We start from the raw sequence: 26,003 nt of genomic DNA on the forward strand, positions 1-26,003 counted from the left end.
ATAGGCTTCATATGATCATTAACCTTAAATATGGCATGAACAGTCATGGTTTCAATACAAATGGCAAAACTACGATTTCTGCAAGGTATGCAAACATTTGAGCACAACTGCATACTGTTAAGCTTATGTTTTTTGGAGCAAGGTCAATTTTTCAATTAAACCTAAACGCAAACCATTAAGACAAGCTAATAACCGTATTGAATGATGCTTTAAACTCTAGAAGCTCTTAAGTATAGAACATTGGTTTTTAGAAAGCTTGTCACCAAATGAGCTGAATTTTTCACTTTCGTGGGGAGGGGGATGCAAAGTATAACATATACAATTTGAGGCACAATTTCTATTTTCATTTAATTAAAAAAAATCACCTTTCCTTTTCAATCTGCAGTGCCGTAGTTTTCTGTAAAATGCAATATGGCAACCTAGAGGCGTTTTGTACACTATGCACAGAATACTCCCACAGAAATGTAATTTCCTGCTTGTGTGATTGGCTTACTGATTTTCCCAAGAGTCTGCACAAAGAAAATATTTTTTTGCCATTCCCTATAACACAAACATTTTTTAGTGAGATGCTCCCCAAGGGAAATCGCATCTAAAGGGATGAAAAGCCTCACTAGAACCCTGCAAGTGCAGCAGCTGATTCATAATTCTATCATTCCCATACACATTCATTTTGCACATAGACACAGAGAAACCGCTATTTCTTCAGAATAACGAGGTAGAAATTTGCAACAAGGTTTGTTAAAATCCCTAGAGGGAAATGTTTTTTTTTTTTCAACAACCATGGAGCTGCTCTATACTAGAATAGGAATAGTTGGAGGTCAGGGGGGAGGCATTAGTGAAAGCTGAGTGGGGCTGAGAAAACAAATCCCCCAATTGTCAGCACTGGAGCAGTGTTTGACAGTGTGAACATCAGAAATGTAGAGTCTGTGCGACAGCCTAATTTTAATACTTCCCTTCAAAAGATAAGATGGCAATTAAAGCAGAGGTACACACAAAAATGGATCCTCCGCTTTTCAGGACCCTCTCTCCCCTCCGGTGTCACATTTGGCACCTTTAATACAGGTATTTGCCCCCACGTCCGGGCATAGACCCCCGCTGTTTTTTTTTTCTTAGGCAGACCTCTGCTTTAAGTCTAGGGCTGGGTTCACACCTTCCGACAGATGCGGCTCGTAGCAGGTGTCCGGTGCATCCCTGTTTCAGGAATGAATCGGGCCTGAATTTATGCCTGAATTCGGCCCTGAAACCGAGCCAAAGACACACAGCGTTCTTGTGCAGGCCGCTCCGCAGCAGCAATAGAGTGAACCGGCTCCATAGAGAGCCTGTCGCAATCTCTTGTCATGCAAATTGGATGTGGAGAAACCCACATCCAATCTGGTATCGTACGAGGAAAATTTCCGTGCTTGTCTGATCGAATAATATCAGATGACTTGTGATCTGCTCTCGAAAGCTCTGTACTAATGATCCGATTATCGTACGATTCTTCCTCGAACGACAGTTTTCAGACGATATTCGAATTGTGTGTACGGGCTATAAGGCTTTGTTCCCAGTCTTTTGAATCCCTCACATTTAACAAGGCTTAGAAACAAATGTGGTGTGTGATGGGATTTTTTTTACGGGATAAGAGTTTCCCTTTTCTTGAAAGATTTCAGAGTTCTTGCAAGTAAACTAGCTGTTTGTCTTTTTTTTTTTTTTGTTTGTTTCATTCCTTTGGCCTGCTTTTAATTCTAATTTGCTGTTTTCATGTGGCATGAACTTTTAAACAACTTTCTAATCTTTTGTTCGATAATTGTAGGTTAAAAAGCCAGCATTTTAAAAATTGTTCTCTGGTTATGCAAATTAAAGTGTTAACATTTTACTGCTGTTGCCCAACTGTGTGGGTTCCAAAAAGGATTCCATACCTGAGTTAATTTATCTGGTGATTGCGTCCTATATTAGACTACTCCACACAAGCAGACTACTCCACACAAGCCCCCCCCCCTTTTTTTACTGCAAAAAGAGCAATAAAATGCTAATACTCCTAAACACTGCCAAAACGCTACTACAAAAAGCTTTTACCAGCGTTCCTTACCTAGTGATTTTTCCAGCATTTTTTTTACTTCAAGTGCATGGAGCCTAAAGCTATAAGTGAAATTTAGGAATGTCTTTGTATGTGTCCTATAATCAATTTCACACCAGTACTTGAAGGGAGAGCCAGCAGTTTAGATTTGGAACATGCTTACACTATATCCCTTTTAGTCACCATGCAGTGTGGCAGGGGTGTAGGAATAAAAAAGCTATTTATTCACGCACATGTATTTTAACTGTATCACTTGAGTTGGGAGGAAACTGAAAGAACTTCAAAGAAAGGAAAAGGGAGAGGTAGACACCATCAACCACATTTTAAGTAAAGTGTATCTTTATCATATCTGATTAAAAAAGGCAACATTGTGTAGTAATGTCTCTTAGGACAATTATGTTGAGCACCTTACAGACTCCCTTTTTAGAGCCCTTTCACACTGCCAATGCCTGAAAAACGCTGGTAAAGCAAATGCTAAAACTACCGCTTTACCAGTGTTTTTTTGAGCACTAGCCGAATAAATGGTTAAAAGCGTCTACAAAGCGAAACTGCCAAGGCACTTTGCAGGCGCTTCCCATTGATTTTAGTGGGAAGGGGCTCTTTAGGAGTGGTGTATTTACCGCTGCAAAGAAGCTGCTTGCAGGACTTTTTTTGACGCCCTGCCAGTGTGAAAACACTCTGGCTTTCACATTGGGATTGCAGATGATGCTTCTTTCAGGTGCTTTACAGGCACTATTTTTGGCGCTAAAGCGCATGAAAAACGCCCCAGTGTGAAAGGGGTCTTAAGGAGAAGTTCAGACAGTCTAGGTAAAATGGAGAAATGTTTGCTCAGAGCTTTGGAAGTTGTATTGCCAGGCGAATAAACTGTAAATGATAAATACTTTTTGCTATTCCCTTCCACAGAGTGACAGGATGTTTTGTTCATGAAATATTAAATTATCTCACCTTCTTTTTTTTGTCTCTTTTCTGTGTCCTTTCTTTCTTTATCACCTTCCTTCCCTTTCTGTCTTTCCTTTTTGCAGTTCCTGGATTTCCCTACCCTACAGCTGCAGCAGCTGCTACTACGGCAGCTGCCTTTCGAGGGGCACATTTGAGGGGTCGAGGGAGGACGGTATATGGTGCAGTACGGGCAATGCAACCTACTGCTATACCAACCTACCCTGGGTAAGTAGAAGGCATACAAAGAATAGGAATCTAATGAAGAAAATGGGAAAGAATTATAATTCTAGTCACTAGCTGTATAGCCAGAAACACTTAAAAATGTATTTAAAAAAAAGTTACCCAGTAGATGTGAAAAGATTTTTAAAATTTAGATTTTTAAACTATTACGTTTTTTTTTGCCATAGTTTGTCATTTATCAATATTTAAGACACATTGAAAATTTTAGCACCTTTACTGCACCATATTGTGCTACTTTAAATCTATATTCAGAATGTCATAAGACACACCCACAAACATGCAGGCACATATGTGCATTTTATATAATGTATGTAACCATAATGCATATTTACCATAGATTAGTTGCATACAATTAAGTACCAACTCAAGCCACGTTTTTTTTTTTTCCTCAGTGTGAATAGAGTGGGAAAGAGTTGCCAATTTCTGTTTTTAATATCTGTTTGTAAACCTGTTCAGTAGATTCTCTTAATTTCTTTCCATGTGACATGACAAGGAATGGGATTGTCAATCGGACAGGAAAGCTCAGACCATATAAAAACATTGTTCTCATCCTTTGTTTTACAAATGTATATGTTACGGGTCTGTGTTCCCATTGGAGAATGTCCTGACAGGAAGCAAATAGAATTTTTCCCTATTAGGGGCACAGACTGAAAAAATCTGACAGAGGCTCTCGCGCTTCCCCACTCTATACAAAAGAAAATAAGATTTGACCGAAGGTGGGCCTTAAATAGTTGTGAAGTTATTGTAGCAAGGTGAAAGCATAGAAAGAAAAGATTGCATCATTTTATTGTAAAAAATATTAGTATTACCTTTTAAAACGCAAATTTCTATTAGAATATTACATTTTTTTAGCGTAATTTCCATTTTTCCATTCAGAGGGTATTGTAAAATATTATATCCCTCTTGACAATGGCCTTAAATCAGATATGTTTACTGAGTGAAATCAAGTTTAGAGCAGGGCCCAGATGGAGGAAATTAGGGGCAAGACTGGTTTGCGGGAGCGGGGAGGAGGCTGTTTGAGCTTGTCAGTAACTGCACTTGTGTGTTTTTGTGTGACCAGTCATAGCTGACACGCATGAAATTTGGCCTCATACATAACTGGGTGAGCAAACTTGCGGGATGTATGAATAACCATAAGTGAAATTTGGCCTCGTTTTAACTATCTACTTCCAGTTTCTTGATAAACAAAGTTGTTTTATATATTCAATAAGTTATATAGATTAAAACCATGACATAACCTGAAAGCAGCAACTGTTTTGCAAGTTTTTACAAATATATGTAAACGTATTACTTTAGTTTAAATGTAAAGGGTATATACCTCCACGTATGGGCCATTTTAAAGAACTCTGGTAACTTGCATTTTTCATTAGGCCTGAGAAACCTATTGGCCCATACCCGTTGATGGTGTTGGAGCTCCGTTTTATGGTTCCTTAGCACATGCAATGGGTCACATGGAATAATGACAATGCACTAGTGTGAGTTTTTTTTTCCTCAATGAAAGAAAATTTGACCTCTGAGCCTATGCATACTGTAATGTGATTTACAATATTTAATCCGAAATAGGGGATACAGTACTCTATTGAATCTTTTTTTTTTGAAAAAAATGTTTAAACAACTATTGCATCAAGCAGAAATGGCCTACAGGATATTATGGAATTTACCAAATCCAACCTGACATATTCTAACATAATGCCTGCAAAAAACATAAAGCACTCCAGTGTTTGTGGTTGGGGAGAAGCAAAAGAGGAAGAAACTGAATGAAAAAATGAAATGCCCCATTTCTACTTAGAACAAAATTTGTGAATGACACGTATTTGGAACACACATTTGTCAAATTAGCAGTTAACAGGGTTCTAAACTGAAGACATTTTCCCATCTAAAGCGTGACCAGCTTTATGCAAGTTCCAGAGCAGTAAACATTTTTTTTATTCTGAATCTGTTCCCCAGCTATCATTTTAATAGCACCCTTTTGAAAGCTGAGTGCATGGAGAAGGTACCAATGACTACAGTCCACACTGATTGCTTTTGGTAATCTCACCAGTGGCATCCCTTCATGATGTAGTATGTGTGTGTGTCCTGGATAGCAATTAAAAACCCATTCATCAATCTATCCAAAATGATGTATCGTTTCGATGACCCAACATTTTAATGAGCACTAAGGCGAAAGAAACTCTTGCATCTTGGTAACTTTCAAAACAATGGGAAGACTTTTTTTATGTTTTAGTATTTTTAAAATGCATTTTAGTAAAACCATGCAATTCAGCTGCTTGCAAGACATTAACCTATAGGTACATGCTTTTTTTCTGAAGTTACTGTATTTAATCTGTAGTCAAGAACAATTTTCAAGTCTAATTTCATGTGCAATAATGCAGTGATCATCTTGCTGTATGAAAATGTCTAGCGTTAGTTTAGCTGATGTTGACAACTGTAGCTAGTGAGGTGTTTAAGAGGATATTCATACATCTCTCTTGCCTGCTTATGATTTTTATGGCATGGTGCATGCAGCTGCTGTTAATAACCGGAATGTGTTTTTTTTTTTTTGTTTGTTTTTTATTATCATTTTATCCCCCCCCCTTCCTGGTGTGATTCTATAGTGTGCTATATCAGGATGGATTTTATGGCACAGAATTATATGTAAGTATGCAATGAAGACCTTAAAATTCAAAATATATATAAAAATCCCTAATTTATATTTTAATATCCAATCAATTCTAATTCAGTCCTGCTTCCCACTTCCCAATTCCTCTTTGCCCATGCAAGCCAGCCTTAATTCCCATCCATGTCACATCCATTATTACACTCTATTATTTCTCATTATTGTGCCTTAAAATTTTTTCAATCAGTTTATATTTTTCTCATTTGATTTTTGTTTTGTTTATAACATCAGTTGTGTTGTGTCTGGGAATGCAGGCATGCTGTTTTTAAACACACTGCTCTGGCCGCTGGAATGATAGAATTCAAGGTGGTGTCATTGTGGTGGCAGTAGGTAGATCTTGGCCTTCTTGGGGATGTTTAGTAATGCATGCAATGGTGTTGGTCGCCTCCCCGCTGCTATCATATACTCAGGCTCCAACCTAACTAACCTTGTTGGGGGGGGGGGGGGGGTGTTAACTTGACCTACCAGAACAGACTGAAATTCTAGCTCAGGTAAAAAGTTTTTTTTTTTTTTTTGGGGTCCCTAGTGCTTACAAGTAGATTTGTATATTTTCCCAAGGGGTGACCACCTGTCACGCCCACAGCCCATTTCTTTCCTTTCTATTTACCTACCCGGCTCTGTCTTTTTCTTCCCTCTTCTTTTCTTTTCATGTTTGGTTCCTCTCTACATATTTACCTTCACCTTTCTAAGCTTTGCTTTCCCCACTGTACTCCTGACTCCTGTGGCTTCTCATTCAGGGGGTGAAGAAGGCTATGCTAGAATCTCAAACTCTGTAAACCGCATGCTAAGAAATACCGTAAAATTTGGTGCACCACAGGCTGGCTTGCTCCTCCCTAGTAACTGGGAATCCAGGAGGGGCATTGAGTGACTGGGAAGAGGGGTAGGGTTTTATTTTTGTCTAATCATTTTCTCTCCGCAGGCTTCTCATGTTGATCATTTGCATATCTTTTTGGTTCTTTTTTACATCTGGGGTTTCAATATTGTTTTTGTTCTGTTATAGACTAGTCTTACAGGAACCAATCTTAAACCCTAAGCTACCTCAGGTAGGCGCCCTCTCACATGGCCTCCTCCCCCTTATTCCAACCAATCAGAGTGCAGATTGCTGTGAACCAAGATTTAAATTACTAACCCATAATTAACACCTTGTTGGAGAAGGGAACAGAGCCCACTTTCCTGAAAAGACTCTTCAGATTTGTATTTAGAATTATATGTTCGAAAGTTAAGATTTATGTGATTTCGAAAAGCAAAACGCTGACATCTGAAATAACTCACAGCAAAGTTGGAGAACTAGTGCAAGAATTCAGATCTCTGGTTTCTTTGCATCATTTATATGAAGTGCATGAGAGGGGGGAATATGCACATTGAATTAACATAGATTGGAACATAATAAACTGGAGGGAGATCTACATATCTGGTAGTTAGAGTAAATGCTATTTTTATTTTTTATTCAAGGTTGTCGTTTATTATGTGAGATGTCCTTTTTTTTATTATTTTATGTATTTCATGAAATGTAAATACTGTTAAAAAAAAAATGTGACCAAGGCAATTTTAGCCTGGTGGGCTAATCATCCCTTGCATTCCATTTGTTTTGAAATTGCAAACTGTGAAATCGTCCTGAATATTTTTTTCCGGTCTACCTGGGGGTTTTGTGTTGCACTTTGTTTCTAGCTTAAAAACATTCTCCATACTGTAAGTTAAAAAAAAAAATTCTGTATTAAATTCAATTTTAAAATCAGCCCAATGCAGTTATGACCACTTCACTTGTGCATACCCTGTCACCAAGCAATATAATGGTTGTGGCATCTACCAAAAAAGTCAGTACTAGGTAGATTGACACTTTAAAAACACAATTTGTTTTTCTTGTTGGAAGGCCATTTTAGTAAAGGAACCTGCATAGCAATACACCCACAGTCAGCAGATAATCAGGTGCAATGTATAGTTCCTGAAGTCTCTTAGGATAGCTGTCTGTTCATACCTCGTACGGGCAGGCAGTTTGCTGGAAGAAAGAAGATCAGTCGACTACAAGGATGCTCAAGTGTCCTCGCAACTCATTGAAAACTACACGCTGTCAGCTGCAATGTCTGACAGTACTTGCAGGCATTCATTCACAGGAAACTGTAAATGAATCCTGCTGACGTGTGAGTTAAGCTGTGTGGGCTGTTTTCAAATGGTCACAGTGAAGCCTCGTACACACGACCGGTTTTTCCGGCAGGGAGACTGCCAGGAGAGCATTTGGCTGGGAATCCCGGCCGTGTGTATGCTCCCTAGCGGTTTTCCAATCAGGAAAACGGACAAGAATCCCGACAGGAATATAGAGAACCCCTGCGTCGGGATTCCCAGCAGAGTGTTTCCTGCCGAGAAAACAAGTCGTCTGTATACTTACCTGTCCCAGGTAAACCCGCGCATTATCCTTTAAATACCAGCAGAATGTTAACACAAAAAGAGAAATGGGTATGTCACAACTTGACAACTTTACATTTTCTGCTGCCCTGCAACATACATTTCAGACTAGCCTACCTTTTTACATGCCAGTTAAACTTTGAGTAGCTGAAAACTGATTTCCTTCATTGCCTCCCTCCCTGCACCTGCTTTTCTCTACTACTTGTATTTCTATTAACATGCCTTTCTTCATTTCACTGCTGTCATGACTTGCAGCCTTTCTGTGATCTCTATTTTCACAAGTAATCCGTTTTCCTCTTTGCTGTTGGGGGCTTTATTACACTGTTAAAACAGGATGTCAATATTTTTGGCTGAAGCCGGAAATCCTTGCCATTTTCTTAAAGAGGAAGTAAACCCTGATGGGTTTTACTTTTTTCCCCCTGCAAAGTAAAAGCATAATGGGCTAGTATGATGTCGCTCTCATGCATGCAGTAGACGTCAGTTACGGCACTTGCTAGTACAAAAACAGCATGGCGGTACGTTTATGGTAGTTTATATGGTAATTATCGTCTAAACCATGCAGATTTAGGTGATATTTGCAGTACCTACATGTAAGCCTTATTATAGGCTTACCTGTAGGACAAGTGGTGCAACTAGGTTTAAAACCACTTTAAGACCCTGATTAATTTAAATGTTACTGTAAATAAATACAGCCGATGTTCCTTCCTTCAGTCTGTAACCCTTGACATTTTTTGATTGTCTATAATCATAATAATCTCTATAAATCACTGATATATTCTGATTTAGCTGAACAGTGATTATATTTTACATAGTACAAAAGCACTTGTGTTACATGTGTATTGCCCAAAATCCCAAATTTTGGGTAAATTGGGATTCAGACAAATTTAAAAATGAGGAAGGATACATTGTGGTGGTGTAAGTTAGGTTTGCTAAAGACATGAAATGTTTTTTCCCTTAACCTGTTCAGCTCCCAGGGCATTTTTTCTTTTGCATACATGTAAAAATCATAATTTCTGGCAATAAAATTACTTAAACCCCCAGAACATATATTTGCTGAAAGCGCAGGCCCTGTAGAATAAAAAGATGCAAATTTTTATGTCGCACAAATATTCAGGAAAAGTATAATTAAATACATGCAAAAACACACAATATAATACCCGTTTTGGGTTAAAATTTAAAAGACGAGATTGCATTGAGTAAATTAAATACCAAACATTCCATGTCTTAAAATTGCATGCACCTGCGAAAATTGCCAAAAACTTATGGTGCCCAAAAAATGTCATCGGTGATGCTTTAAAATCCTTTACAGCTCATCAGTTTAGGGTTAACTATTGGCTCTTATGCTAGCATTGTTTTCACTCTGACGTTCGTGGCAATGTCGCATGTATAGTGCGACCACAGTTTACATACACGTTCACATGACACTACCCAAATAAAATTTGAAATGTTTTCCTCCCCAAAAATAGAGCTTTCTTTTGGTGGCATACTTATACAATCTGACACCTTGCAAGAGGGAACCAGGGACACTAATACAGTGATCAGTGCTAAAAATATGCACAGTCACTGTACTAATGACACTGGTTAGGAAGGGGTTAAACATCTAGGATGATCAAAGGGTGAACTGTGTGCCTAGCCAGTGTTTTTGTGTAGTGTGCCGCTTTCACTAGGGGAAATCTGTTTTCTCAGTACCACCAGTCTTGGTTCAATCTCTCGTCAACTCCCGGATTGACTTTAACAGCATTGTGTATTTGGGTATGCCTCTAAAATGGCTGAGGAAAATCCAGCTCGTCCAGAACCAGGCCGCTAGACTAATCTCTGGCCTAAATAGGCGGGAGCATATTACCCCTACCCTGCGATCACTGCACTGGCTCACTGTGGTAGATTGCGTTGAGTTTAAGGCTTTTTGTCTCGCCTATCGCGCTTATCATGGGACGGGCCCGCAATATCTGAATTCCTTGATAACGCGATATGCTCCTGCACGAGCACTCAGATCACTAACAGCTGGTCTTGTCACTTGCACATCTGCCCGTTTGCTTACCTTTGGGGGCAGACTCTTTTCTGTAAGAGCAACGGCTCTATGGAATAGTCTCCCTGTTTCCATTCAGTCTCTCCCCTCTATTATGGCCTTTCGTAAAAGGCTAAAAACTTGTTTTTTTGAGAAAAAGCAGGCCGAGTCATGTTAGTTCTCCCTGTTGTTCCCTGGTGATCTGTTTTTTTTTAGTTTTTTTTTTTTTTGCTCTCCTTTTTTCTTTTCCTTCTATTTCTTTCCCTCCCTGACTTGATTTCTCTATTTCCAGTTATGTTTTCTGCGCTTAGACACTGCCCTGACGGGTCAGTATTTGGCGCATTATAAATCTATTAAATCAATCAATCAATAAAGAGATTGATTCTATTCCCTGCTTTGCAGAGACACAGAATACACCCCCCCCCCCCCCTGTCGGAACTGAGGTATGTTTTGTTTTCTGACAATTAGAAGGTGCTGGAGGACATTGAGTCCTCTACACCTGTTGAATCGACTTCTGCTGTGAATTGTCATAGCAGAGATGCCAGTGCAGGATCGCGTGTGTATGCGTGTGATCCTACAGCCAGCTGCAGTCCTGTATCAGTTAGTGCTATAGATCGGTCAGGAAGTGCTTAAAGAATCCACACTTTAAAAGTACTAGGTATGTCCAATGTGCTAAACTGGTTAAGGTGAAGACTTTGGCATTTAAAGTGTTTACATATTAACAAGGAAAAAAATTGCTTTAATACAAGTCCCTGCTGCCAGACAATTATGGGTAGAGAGGTGTTATAGTTTTAGTTTCTGGTATTTAACTTTTTAAAGTCATTTCTACACGTGCCTGCAGCTGCAGAAATCATGATCTTTATACAGCCTGTTAAGGGTCTGTATATGCATGTAGGTGCGCTTCCCTAAAATTGATAAATAATGAAAATATAACGACAAATTAATTGCATCAAATCGGCAAGTAATTGTCATGAAATTCTGCTTAAAGTTCAATGGCCCCTCTCGTTGCCTTATTTAGGTATATGACTCGCCCCTAAGTATGATGGGTTATACCGACCCAACTCCCCCCCCCCCCCCCCCCCTCTCTCTCTTTAGGAAACTTACCGACGTGCTCTCATCCTGGTCTCACTTCCCGTTTATCTTGGTTTCACAGGATCTCTGTAGTTCATATGACCTATCTTCTGAAATTGTTATATTTCTTCCGAGTGCTACCTGTCCAGATTGCCTCGTACATACTGCGAATACACCAATGCAAACTCTTGAACTTTAGCTGGGGTCGTACTCGTCCCAGAATCAATAAACAGGTCTTATACGTTCGTAGGATCAATATGGGATTTTTGGTTCCCGAACTCCAAGCATATTACATTGCAGTAAACATATCCCCATTTTCACATCTACATGACATGGTCGAATCCCATCCTATTTATTCTCTCCCCGGCCCCCCCCCCCCCCGACATCTCTCGACTGGGTTCGGGCCGTGTTTGACACTCTCTTCGCCTGTGGGACTTCAATTTTCAGCGGGCTTAATATCTCCCCATTTACTCTTGCTACGTTGTATTCACTGCCCACTATTTCCCCCCGGCTGTGAAAATTCTAAACAATTCTTATGATGGATAGATAATGGCTTCACGGACATCTATTTTCTGTTTACCCCAACAAGAATACTAACTTTTGACACTCAAGCCTCGCACACACAATCGGATTTTCAGACAAAAAATGTGTGAAGGCAGGGTTTTGTTGGATAATACAACAGTTTGTACGCTCCATCGGACAATTGTCAGATTTTCCGACCACAAATGTTTTATGGCATGCTTTCAAATTTTCCGACAACAAACGTGTCTTGGATTATCCAGTTGTGTGTACACAAGTCCGTTTGAAAAAAATCCAAAGTACAAACACGCATGCTATGAACTAATGCTAACCGTAGCACAACATTAGCAGAAGTTGCCCAAAGGTGGCGTCAAAGAGCTGAAAAACACGTAATTTTGTGTATGTTGGCTGAAAAAGTTCATTCTGTATGCATACCAATTTCACGGCCAACGTCCTTTGCACAAAATTCCATGGATTTGTTTGATGGAAATCCGATCGTGTGTACGAGGCTTTAGATCTTCCCACGATATCCCCTTACGGGAACATTAGTTACCTACAAATTAGACACTTCCTCCAACAACTCATAAGGGTCCAACCCACCCCATACACATTGACTTCCTTTGAAAGCCTCTGCAGGGCAAAACCTCATTCCCAGTGATTAATATCCTTGCTTTATTCATCAATTATCTCCTCCCAAAAACCACCACTGAAACCGTATTATCTTCAGTGGGAGAGGGACTTGGGAAGACAGTTGGATCCAGAGGACTTGCAGGTCATGACAATGGCACTTACCAAGAGCTCTAGGCATGTTCTCAATGCCTACAAGGTGTTCTATAGATGGTAACAGATTAGCTCGTTTTAGCCCACCCTATTCCGCTTTGTTTTAGGGGTTGCTCACAAGAGGGAACCATGGCACACATTTGGTGGGCTTGATGGACATTTATAGGTTGGACTTGTGTCTTTTTTTTTTTTTTCAATCTCCCTTACTATGCAACTATGTCCTAAGGTCTGTAGACTATGGATCAGGGTTATACCGTTCTTCATAATATGTTTCATTCCAATCTTAAGAGAGACCCCTATGAAGCCCTTCTTTGTAAACCTATCCCAGAACTCCTTCGTCCGGAACGCCAATTGGCTCGGCACCTTTTTAGGTTGGCTATTGTGAGGGCATGGAAAACTTCTGTGCTTGGTTTTGAAAGCGGTTAAAAACCGTATGAGTAACAAACTGGCGGCCCTAGCCTCTGACGCAATACATTTCTTGGAGTTTGGCAGCCATGGGTAACATACAACTAACCCTCCAGGTCCAACAATATATTTCTTTCAAATTAATATCTTCCAGGCCCTGATGGACTCTCTCTCTCCCCCATTTCTTTTTTTCTCTTTTCCTCTTGCTTTTCAATTCTTGATTCAACATTTTTCTTTCTCTGTAGGATTCTCTCAAACACCTAATTTCCTGGAGTCGGTTTAGTCAAGATGATAACATAACTTATATACAGTCAATACATGTATATATGCCCTTTTTTTCGCTTGGGGCTTCCAAGTTTTTGCTCTTCTTACAGTACAATTAGGGGCACCAAATGCTCTAATTTGCAGCTTACAGACACTGTTTCCATTTTGATTGGAGAATAATGTACAATGCATATCGTATCCCTCTGTTGGGATCCCTTTCTTTGTTTGATATAACCATCACACTACTGTTGAATTCATTTTTCTACCAATAAAATAATTTTGTAAATAGACTCTCTGCTCAAATCAGTGAGTACAAATTGTGCTCCAATTACACAATGAGGGTTGAGTAGTAAAGGCAAATATACTGTGCACTGCTAGTGCTGTTGCTCTAGATACGAGAGAAAGCTCTCAAATAAGGGGAAGCTCTGCTGATTTCTATCCAATCATGTGCAAGCACAAATGCCGTTTTTGTTTCTCCCCTTGTGATTATGTTTTCTTTACAAAGTGAAGTGTTACCTTAACCACTTGCTTACTGGGCACATAAACCCCCTTCGTGCCCAGGCGAAATTTCAGCTTCCGGCACTGCGTCGCTTTAACTGACATTTGCGCGGTCGTGCGACGTGGCTCCCAAACAAAATCGACGTCCTTTTTTCCCCACAAATAGAGCTTTATTTTGGTGGTATTTGATCACCTTTTTTTTTTTTTTTTGCGCTATAAACAAAAAAAGCGACAATTTTAAAAATATATATATATTTTTTACTTGTTGCTATAATAAATATCCCAATTTTTTTTAAAAAATTAAGGCTGATACGTATTTTTCGACGTATTTTTGTAAAAAAAAATCGCAATAAGCGACTGGTTTGCGCAAAAGTTATAGCGCCTACAAAATGGGGAACAGAATTATGATTTTTTTTTCACTAGTAATGGCGATCTGCGATTTTTATTGGGACTGCGATATTGCGGCGGACGTATCGGACACTTTTGACACATTTGGGACCAATCACATTTATACAGCGATTAGTGCTATAAAAATGCACTAATTACTGTATAAATGTGACTGGCAGGGAAGGGGTTAACACTAGGGGGTGAGGAAGGGGTTAAATGTGTATCCTGGGTGTGTTCTAACTGTGTGGGGGGAGGGGGGTGACTGGGGGAGGTGACCGATGATGTGTCTCTATGTACAAGGGACACAGATCGGTCTCCTCTCCTCTGACAGCACGTGGAGCTCTGTGTTTACACACTGAGCTCCATGTCCCTGCTGTGTTACCGACAATCACGTGTACACGGCGGACATTGCGGCCGCCAGGTACACGCATCGGCTCTTCAGCGATGCGTCGGGACAGTGTTTACCTGCTGCGTGCCCCCCAGAGGCGCGCGGGTAATGCACTTTAAATGACGTCCACTTGCCACTTGAGAGCCGCGCTGTTGACGTCTTTTGTCAATAGCGCGGGTCTCAAGTGGTTAATTACGAAGTTCTGGAGCACTTGCAGTACACAGTATATTGCCTTTGATAAATCAACCCCAATATTTGAACCAAAAATGTCCATGCAAATCTTCAAACTGTGAAGTGAAAAGGCAGGTAAGTGTTTTCATCATGTCCTCCACCACAAGTTACACAGCCTTTTACCTGATCCCCTAATTTAAAAAGAGATTAGTAGATCTCTGGAAGGGCAGCCTGCTTTCGTCAATAATAGGGGGTCTATCCACAAGATGGCATTCTTTCTAGTGGACTCCGAGTTCCTTTGCCTAGTGTTACAGCACATGAACAATTTAAGTCCCTCCCTTACCCTTGTTTTTTTTTTTTTTTTTCAATTTGCATTCTGCTTAGACCCATATTTTGATGGGTCACCTAATATGTATATTTTTAAACTATACAGCCCTCAATAGATTTGCATGTAGTTATATTGGTTGCTATGGTTACAGGGCATCCGGGGTCCATAAAAACTGGTATGGACATCGCCGGTCATGCTGCAATCCCCTGACAATGTTCTCTGGTAAAAAAAACACTTGCTTACTGGGCACAAAAACATTGGGACAGGGCTAAAGGGTTTTTATCACGTGTCCACATTGTAAGTCTGTTGCTAAATAGATATGTATGGCGCTTTTACTCTGTGGGGCTCCTGCTCTTAAAATCTGGGAGGATTATTTGAGTTTAGCTGGTGGTTCTGTGTGGATCAACCCTCTTGTGCACATTACGGGCCAATGTGGGCTGACCTCCTGGTCTACTAAAAAGGTGCTTCATGATCTATTTGCTTAAGTTAGAGATTTTGGTAAGAGGCTACCTAACTTGTGGTAATAAACACCTGATGAGATGACGTACCTGCCTGATTCACTTCACAGTTTTAATAGAGCACAAGTCGTACTCTGGTGTAAGGACAGTGTAGGGTCTATACTTTTTATCATAGGTGTATTTTAAATGATAGACATATCAACCAAATATCCAGAAAAAACCCATACAACAAATGCTATAAATTTAAGTTGCAATGAATAAAATAAGTATTTGATCCCCAAGCAAAACGTCACTTTGTGGATAAACCATTGCTGGCAAGCACAGCAAAATAAGTTTCTTGTAGTTTGTGACCAGGTTTGCACACCTCTCACAAGGGTTTTGGTCTACTCTTCTTTACAGATCTTCTCTAAGTCCTTAAGGTTTCTTGGCAACTCAAAGTTTTAACGCCCTCCATAAATTTTCTGTAGGATTGAATGGGCGGGACAAGTGCCGTCAGATTACATACAGGAGAATCTCCTGTTGGCAGCCTCTGTAAAAGGAAGTCCCGTCTCCTGGGATAGCATTGAACGACTGTTCTGTCCACCATAGGAGGCGGGACTTTGTATTAAAGAGGCTGCCAAGTAAACAGGAGATTCTCCTGTATGTAATCTGTTAGCACTCGTCCCGCCCCCCCGTCCCCTCCGAGGCTGCAGATGGGCATCTGTGTCAATGGCAAGGCTGCATTCAAAGGTTGCATTCGTGGCAACGGTGAGGCTGTAGATTGGCACTGGCCCTTATGCTTCACAGTTCTTTATTTAAAATGTATGTTTTTTTCCTGAAACATCCCTCGTAAAATGAAGGTGCGTGTTATACGCCGATAAATATGGTATATCCAAATAACATGATCAAGCTTATCCTTAGACTCTTCACCACGAACAGCAACAAAGGCAAAATAATTATTGTTGCGCAGTAATAGTTCATTTGCATCTAATTTTAATGGTTCAAAAAATGTCAGGCAAAATAGTCGGCCCTTACGCATGTTCACTTCATCAAATCTGGCCCTCTTTGAAAAAAGTTTGGACACCCCTGATTTAGATGTTTGTTGGCATGACTGTAAATGTGCCTTTTGGAACGGGACTTGCCATGTTTGAAGGAAGAAAAATGCTGACTATGACACTAAAAACACCATCCCTACAGTCAAGCACAGAGGCGGAAACATTATGTTTTGGGGCTGTTTCTAGCATGACGATTACCCAAAACCTACTGGCAACAAAGGAGTGGCTAAAGAAGAAGCACATTAAGGTCATGGAGTGGCCTAGCCAGTCTCCAGACCTTAATCCTATAGAAAACATGGAGGGAGCTGAAACTTTGAGTTGCCAATCCACAGCCAAGAAACCTTAAGGATTTAGAGAAGATCTGTAGAAAAGATCCCTCCTGAGATGTGTGTAAACCTGGTAACCAACTACAATAAATGTCTTACCTCTGTGCTTACCAACCAGGGTTTCTCTACCAAGTAGCAAGAAATATTTTGCTTGGGGATCAAATACTTATTTTACTCGCTGAACTGCATTTTATAACATTTGTATTGTTCTTTTTGTTTGTTTTTCTGGATCCATCATTTAAAATACAACTATGGTATAAATGATCCTTCATTTCTTTGTAAGTTGGCAAATTTACAAAATCTGCAGGGGATATATATATATATATATATATATATATATATATATATATATATATATATATTGTGTGTGTTTATATATTCAGTGGTACCTTGGATTACGAGCTTAATTCATTCCAGAAGAATGCTTGTAAAACACAAAACACTTGCATATATATCAACGCGAGTTTCCCCATAGGAAATAATGGAAACTCAGGTAATTCAATTCAGTGGCACTGCTAGTGTATGCAGTACCACATGTAACCAGAGGTGGGGTGGAGGCGCCGAAGACATTCAAAACACTCGGAGAGCCCTCGGGAATGTGTGGGCGGTCTGGAAGTGGTTAATGTGCTTTGGTGCAGTGAAGATGGTGGTGTTTCTGGATCATGTTCGCATGTGGCTTCTTTGTTGTATATTAGCGTTTTTTCCCTTGCATTTTTGGATGGCTCAGCAAACTGTTCAGATTCAATTTTTTTTTTTATACCTAAGCCCATGCAGTGTTGTCAATCAAAGAATCAAGCCTGTTTTTAATGCAGTGCCATATGAGGGCCCAAAGATTACAAGTATCCAGTATTGCATTTCGGCCCTGTGCACAGATTTCTACAGATTATAATATATCTACAGTCTATATCAAACGAATATTTAACCACTTGCCAACTGGGCCAATTCTGACACTTGTCTTCTACATGTAGAAATCTACATTTTATTTTTTTGCTAGAAAATTACTTGTAACCCTCAAACATTATACAGTGGGGATAATAATTTGATCCTCTGCAGATTTTGTAAGTTTGCCCACTTACAAAGAAATTAAGGGTCTATAGTTTTTTTTTTAATCATAGATGCATTTTAAATGAAAGACAGAATATCAACCAAAAATCCAGAAAACACATGATTCAAATGTTATTAACAGAGTTGCAGTTCAGTGAGTAAAATAAGTATTTGATCACCTACCAACCAACAACAATTCTGGCTCCCAGAGACTGTCTACAGCAGGGGTAATGAATTAAAATTCACTGAGGTCCGGTCAGCAAAATTTTCTTCCAGCAGGGGTCCGAACATCATGTCATTACCCGTTGCGCCTTTTCGCATGTGCCAAACCGCATGTTGCTGCCGCACTATTTTGGAAAAGACGTCAAGGACGTCTTTCCCCAGTTTTTTTGCGGGCAGTGCAGCCCATTAAAAAGGGCTGACCTACCCACGACATATGCACATGTACAGATCTGAACCCATTCTTACATCAGCATCCTCAGTCCCCAGTGCACATCAGAGCCCTCTTGAGGAGTGTCCTCAGGTCCTCCTTTATATCTCCCCCCTCCACAGTAATGTTCTCAGACTACCTTGACACTAACCCCCCCGCCAGTACTGTCCTTTGCCCCAATTTACATTATCCCCCCTCATTACTATCTTCAGCCCCCTTCACATTACTGTCCTCATTGCCCCCACATCACAGTCCTCAGCCTCCCCCCTGTCATGTCCACATCTCCCACCCTGTAATATCCACATCTCCCCCCATACATCACAGTCCGCTCAGCCTCCCTCCCCCCCCACCCTCATGTCCTCAGCCCACCACATGACAGCCCTCAACAACTCCACTTTAATGTCCTCAGCGAGTTATCTTTTTCCGCTTTCCAGACCAGTGTCCTCACTCCCTGTAACTCAGAGGCATAACTAGAACCATCTGGGCCCCGGTGCAGGGAACCATAAAGGCCCCCCTGATCTCTGGTCCCGGGGCCCTTTCCAATGATCATGGTGTCCGTTTTGTCCCATGTGAAAGGGCCCTAAGGGGGAGTTCTGTGGATTGTAATATAAAGGGGAACTCTGATGTAAGGGGTGCTCTGGGAACCGATATAAGGGGGTCTCTACTCACCAAAGCCCTCACTTATATCAGAATCCCCCTTTACATTACAGTCCACGGAGCTCTCCCTTACATTGGTGTGCTCAGAGGCTGGCGAGATAAGAGAAAGCCTCCATCATAGATGGAGGCTTGGGTCAGTGGTGGTGCGCCCGGTCGCTGCCCCCTCTCTCCAACCACCCCCCTCTATCACCAATAGATAGATTCATGCAATGCATGAATCTATCAATGGCCGCCGCCGACACCCCCTATTCTTGGCACTCGCAGTTCCCCCTGCTGTGTTAGAAAAGAGAATAAATATAAGGTAGCATGGAGGAAACCACTGCTGCCCCCCTCCATCCAGAACTGTCCCGCCTCCTGCTGTCGGCTCTGTGTGAGGATTACAGAGACGGCAGGGGGAAGAAAAGGCTGCTAAATGGCGGGGGGGCATTGTGCCCACCCGCCGTCTGCCCTACTGAGACAGGGTAAGTGCCGGGCAGACAGCGGTAGGGGGGGCACAGTGGGAGCATTCGATGGGCACAGTGGGAGCGTTTGATGGGGCACAGTGGGAGCGTTTGATGGGGCACAGTGGGAGCGTTTGATGGGGCACAGTGGGAGCGTTTGATGGTACAGTGAGGCTGCAATTGATGGGGGGGGTTTTTTTCAGTTTATTTGAGCACCAGCTGCCATTGACTTGGGCAGTGGAGTTCTGCCACTGTGGTCAGCAAGCAGGCCTACTCACCTGTGCTATACATACACATAGGCTGACAGAGCATGCTGGGGCTTGTAGTGCACCATACCAGGGAAATCCCAGCAGGCTGCTGTGTTGGTAGAGGGGCACTGGAGGTGACAACAGACTCTCTCTTCATGACTGACCCACCTGTGAGCTGCTTTCTTTTCAATCACTGAGAGGTTTGAAGGAAGGAAGAAAGGCTGTCCTGGAGAGCTGTGGATCCCCTATTGTGGAGGGTTGCAATCTTTCATCCACTATCTATCTAGCTGCAGGCTGCTGAACTTTCCCTTTGCAAGGCACGGAGCTGCCAGGGATTGGATGTGGGCGGGGCTGCTGGTGCACACAGGAGGAGAAGCTCCTGCTCTCTCTATCTCCTCTCCTGTCTGAGTGTCCGGAGGAGGAGGGGGGTGGGCTGTCAGTGCGAGGTCTTGGCAGTGTGACAGAGAGTAGACGCTCTCTGCTCATAACTGCAGCCAGCAACAATGGAGCGATATCCCGGTCTCCTGAGGGCCCCCCCGCAGTGAGGGAACTACAGAGCCACTGCAACTTTGCCCCCTCACTCACCTTGCATAGACCGAAGATCGGAGGGAGGCACGGCATAGCTCCGATGGAGGGCGGGTGTTGTAAGATGATGATTGGTTGCTAAGACTGCCCTTCATCCTAGCAGCCAATCACCTGCTTGTTTACCTCCGGCAACTCCGCCCTGCATCCAGAACTGTCCCGCCTCCTCCTGTCGGCTCTGTGTGAGGATTACAGAGACGGCAGGGGAAAGAAAAGGCTGCTAAATGGCGGTACCGCGGCGGGCCGCATAAGAGAGTGAGGCGGTCCGCATTTGGCCCGCGGTCCGCCATTTAGTGATGCCCGGTCTACAGTATGTTCTCATGTTGTACACAGTCTAGTCTGTTCAATTCAAGAAGGTACTCCGAATGACAGCTTGAGTGTGTGTATAAGAGACCTGTCCACAGAATGGCTACAATGAACTGGGCCATATATTGTAAAAATTTGAATGAGAACCACCTTCCCTCAGCCAGAACACTGAAGATGAGTCGTGGATGGGTCTTCCAGCATAATGACCCAAAACATATTGCCAAGTCAACAAACAAATGTGGTTTAACCACTTCCCCTCCGGCCTATAGCAGAATGACGGCTGGGCGGCGGTTGTTATTCTGACTGGACGTCATATGCCCCCCATGGGGGCGCGCATCGCAGCGATCGGTGGTGCGGTGTGTCAGTCTTGCACACCGCTACACCAATCTCGATAAAGAGCCTCCAACGGAACGCAACAAATGCCACGTAATCAGCCATGTCCAATCACGGCTGATCATGATGTAAACAGGAAGAGCCGTTGAACGGCTTTTCCTCACTCGCATCTGACAGACAGTAGAGGAGAGCTGATCGGCTGCTCTCCTGATGGGCGGGGTCTGTGCTGATTATTTATCAGCGCGGGCCCACCCCCCCCCCCTCGCATGCCATCCCAGGGCCACAAGGATGCTGCTGGGACCACCAGGGTGGCACCCACACTGGCCCACCAGGGAAATTCCAATCAGTGCCCAGGCAGCTGCCAATCAGTGCCCATCAACAAAGCCTAACCGTGCCACCAGGGATGCCTATCAGTGCCATGTATGTGCCCAGCAGATCTAGAAAATCCTCCATCCCATTCCCTTAATATCCAATCACCTGCCCCCCAAAAAAGTTACCTTTTTGCCTATGCCGCAAAGATTTCACCATTAATATCATTACTGTTAGGGGTGTATTTATTAAAAACCCACAGAGCTATATGTTGGGGAAAGTGCATATACATTCATTCTGTGTGAATGTTGGCAAAATCGAAATGTTGGCCATTTGATGGGGCTGATTATAGACAAATACTAATGATAAACAATTTTTTAACCATTTCCAATCTGAGCCAATTCTGACATTCCTGTCCGTTTAAGAAAGTGTTTTTGTTTTTAGATATAGATATATATTATAATCTTTTTATTTATTTTTTTGGCCTGTGGCATTTTTTTGTCGCACAATATTTTTGCATCGGTTATAAAAAAAAAAATGTATGCAGAGTAAATGGATACCAAACATGTCATGCTTTAAAATTGTGTTTGCCCGTGGGATGGCACGAATGTACAGTACCTAAAAAATCTCCAGTGGTACACAGGAGGTCTGGTGCTAAAATGATTGCTCTTGCTCTGACATTCATGGCAATGCCTCGTGTGGTGCGATCGCCATTTACATATGCATGCGTGACCTATGTGCACTTTTGCATCTGCGAGGTTAGCAAGGGGGAACAGGAGTGCTTTTAAATTTTATTTGAAAATGCTCCCATACATGGTTATAGTTATTAGCGTTTGCAGGGTCGTAATCCATTACCGTAATGCGATCTTTGCATTTTTGCACCTCATTTTCTGCATTTTCCTTCTATCTGTTAACCGCATAGGAGACTTTTGTAAAATAGGAGCTTTAATGTAATTGATTCAGCTTCATCTGACAGTATCTGTACATGTTTGGAGCAAGGCTAGTCGGTTTTGATTCCCTTTTGTATGAACTGTACATTACACTATATCTAACCAAATCCTATTTAAATTTAAGAATGCTTTCTTTGAATAATTTGATAAATTCCTTAACGTGGCGTTCAAAAACATGTTTATGTGCTTTAGTTATATGCACACCTAAATATAAATTGAGGATAAATGTGGTAATATTGCAGTGACATTTAAAAGATATACTGTACTGCAATCCTAAATCTAAATTGAGAATTAATATAATAGTAATTGTAATGACATTGAAAGATATACTGCAAAAAATAATTTTTTTACTTGATTTTCTCTGTGCATTCCAATGTTTGTTTTCCTCTCGTAATTTTTAAGAATGTAAACCATGCCATGTGTGCACTGTAATGATTTTAGTAATAGTCATACCAAAACGTGGTAAAGGTTACTGTAGACCATTTGAATCCCCCTACCAGTTTCTTACATCTGGGTAGTGAGCTCTGCAGTGAGGTCTCCCTATTTGTTTACATTAGACAGATTGGTGGGAGGGGATTCCCTCTGTTGTAGTGGGAGGAACATCCCCACTCCAAAGTGTGGAGACCAAGGATGAAGATTCTGGCATGGAGGCCCAACAATTGGACTTTTTGGACAAATTCTGAAAGCCAGTGGTTGATTTATTCTGCCAGCTTCCACCCAAAAGTAAACCTTAGTCTAAGGCCTGGTTCATACTGGTACGATTTGAGATGCGATTTTCAAATCGGCGGAATTTGCCGGCAATTGTCGGCAATGGCACTGTCCTAATCGGTGCACCGATTTCAAAAAGTAGTTCCTGTACTACTTTTTGCGATTTCGGGACGCGATTTACATTGACATCTGTGCAGAAACCTGCACAGATGTCTCTGAAATCGTGGCCAAAATCGGGACTGCCAGCGGGAGTGAAATCGTGCGAGTTCAGCTGAACTCACACGGCTTCACTTCCGCAGCCCAGTGTGAACCTTGGCTAAGATGGACTTCTATTTTAAAAGCTCTGCCAACTTACCCACCAGTGACTGACCTTATCAAGCTTGAAAATGTACATATATAAATGATTTTGCAGTGCACTGTCAGGCAATTAGCAAGAGCATTAATTCATTCTACAAGGTTAAATACAGAACAATGAAGGGATTGTATTCAGATAAATTGCTGTATATTGAGACTACTGCTCTTTTCTTCACTTTAATCTTATCGTCATCCCCTCTAGTTCCTTCTCCAGTTTGCCTTGGGTATTAATGACTTGTGGTAGATGTGGAATACACCATTTAAACATTAACCTCCAACTGACTTGTTGACACTCTAACATTCTCACCTGAATGCACGCTGTAGAAAATACCTGTATCTCAACCTCATTAGTTTGTGTAGAAAATGTCAATGTGTTAGGGCAATTGACGGCTTGCCTCCATCAGTCACCTTGTTTTGTATTTGTGTGCTTGGTGTCTGAAATACTAGCTGGCTTTTGGTGGGGGGAATTTTTTGTCTACTATGACCTCATTTGGCAGTACACACTAGATATCCTCAGGTTGCATTCACAACATATAATGGATTTGCCACCCAGCCAATAGGTACTGTGAGCTGAGGTCATAGTAAATATCCATTCTCTCACATTGACTTGGAGCCAGTCTGCAGTCTTGATGGCATGAGCACCCCCATCCCCTTACTTTATCCCCTGGCTGTTGACTATAAAGGTGAACATCTGCATATGGAGCCTTAAGATTGTGGACTGACTTTTTTTTTTTTTTTTTGTTCTGACACTTAATTTTGTCATTCAAAAAGTACAAGTGAAATATGTTTTGCTATATGGGCTTACAGTCCTTAGAACATGAGTGAACACACTTTGGTTTTCCTTCATATGCCACTTTTTTTTAGCTTTCCTATGTTATCCTAGCTTTAACTCATAAGTCACTCTGATTTGGTAACCTTAACTACGGGTTACTGGAAGTTAATGTTTAATTTTCAGAAGACTTTATCAGGCCATCATCTTGTGTTCCAACCACATTCTTCATTGTATATTATCAGTTGCAAATGAATGATGGGGGGGACACAATTTTTATACATGAGCACGCAATTAAAGTTTCTAGAGCCTGCTGACCTTAAATTAGTAATTTACTTGTAAATACAACATTTTACCGTTGATTTCCAGTGCTTCTGACAATAATTTTATTTTTATTTACACAGGGTGGATATGCAGCCTACAGATACACTCAACCAGCCACTGCTGCCACAGCTGCCACTGCCGCTGCTGCCGCCGCTGCTGCAGCCTACAGCGATGGGTATGACCCAGCTTGAAAAGACCAGATTACCATTTTGTTATATTGCCTCACATTTTTTTTTTCATCGCGCAAAAGTATAGATTTAGTAGGGACACTTTTTTATAATGTTTTTTTTTTTTTTTAGAATTATGTGCATTCAACAGTAGCTCTGTAATTTGAACTTCTCTTATACGATTGAGAAGTTCTCTTTTTACATTTATGCCATGACTTTGTAGGTTGGCTATACACTGAAATCTTTAACACATTTTCCTTGTGTATAAGGGCTCATGCACACTGGGCTTAAATGCGGCTTTTACAGGCTTTTGGTGTTTTTATTTGTATTTCCTGCCTGTAGAAGCGCTTTAATATTAGCCTATGTATCCATGCACAGGTGTTCACAGGTGAATTAGAAGATGAGCATTTACAGGCTGAAGAAAAATCCACCAAAGGCACATTTAGGAGGGGAGCTGAAAAGCAGAAAAAAACACTAAACGGGCCTAATTGCTTGCGTGTCAATGCATTTCAGTGGCCTGAATAAATTAATAATCTGACCAGTGGTATGCAATAATGCTCAAGTGCCAGACTTGCCTTAACACGTTTTGCAGTACATAGCTTTAGGTGGTTCCCTGTCCACACACTCTGTGGATGAGGGAATCCTCCTCACTGAGCCTTTGTATTCTGACAGCCAGGGAGACTTCCCTGCTATTAGAATATACACATCTGTGCTGCCGGTGTTCTGACGAGAAATTACCCCCGTCAGTACGGAGGTCAAAGTAGCCGCCTAAAGTCTCTGAACATGAACAGCTGTACACGACGCCTGCGCAATTAAGTACATTGTGCCACACGCTCCCAATGCTTGTGTAACTCTGCAAGGAGTGGATGCATACAGAAGAGGCAGTATTGTGTCATGGCTCATACGATGGGGGTGCATTTCTCAAAGGGGTGGATGTATAATTGAGAAGCGTGTAAGGCCCATCATGATACAATATGGCCTCTTCTGTATGCATCCCCCCTTCTCCCCCATCGTGTGAGCTCTGCCCATCATGATACAGTACGGCCTCTTCTGTATGCATCCGCCCTTGCAGAGTTCAATGAAATAATACACCCGCCCCTTGCAGAGTTGCACGAGCATCGGACGCGTGTGGCACAATGTAGTCTTAATTGCGCAGGCGCCGTGTACAGCTGATCAAGTTCAGAGACATTCTGCGGCTCTTTTGTTCTCCGTACTGCCCCTGCTTAGTACAGGGTGGGCATTATTAGACGGGGTAATTTCCCGCCGCAACACCGGCATTTATCGATTGCAGAAAAATCGAACAGGAAAATGATTGGAAAATTGAATTGTCAACCAGCTTTGCCCATACATGGATCGAAATTCGCCTGGTCCCTGGTGAACTTCCTTTCTCAAATAATGGCTCTCTAGCTATCCCTTAGATAGCAGCTGTGAAATGGTGTTAAAACCATTGTTACTTT

The 26,003-nt window shown here is 41.7% G+C and overlaps 1 protein-coding gene across 9 annotated transcripts in view; it reads left to right on the plus strand.

Annotated features, from left to right (window-relative positions):
- RBFOX2 (RNA binding fox-1 homolog 2) overlaps positions 1–26,003 on the plus strand; it is a 204,114-nt gene that overhangs the window by 154,030 nt on the left and 24,081 nt on the right. For 5 of the 9 annotated variants that reach the window (XM_040359679.1, XM_040359681.1, XM_040359680.1 and 2 more), the window contains 3 exons: positions 3,079–3,220; positions 6,892–6,934; positions 24,460–24,554. In XM_040359679.1, the coding sequence (XP_040215613.1) occupies positions 3,079–3,220; positions 6,892–6,934; positions 24,460–24,554 (280 nt within the window). Of the gene's footprint in view, positions 1–3,078; positions 3,221–5,829; positions 5,870–6,891; positions 6,935–24,459; positions 24,555–26,003 lie in introns of those variants that run through there. The other 4 variants (XM_040359677.1, XM_040359684.1, XM_040359685.1 and 1 more) reach the window with 3 other exon arrangements.

The sequence above is a fragment of the Rana temporaria genome, chromosome 7 (assembly GCF_905171775.1).
Source record: "Rana temporaria chromosome 7, aRanTem1.1, whole genome shotgun sequence".
Taxonomy (NCBI): Eukaryota; Metazoa; Chordata; class Amphibia; order Anura; family Ranidae; genus Rana; species Rana temporaria.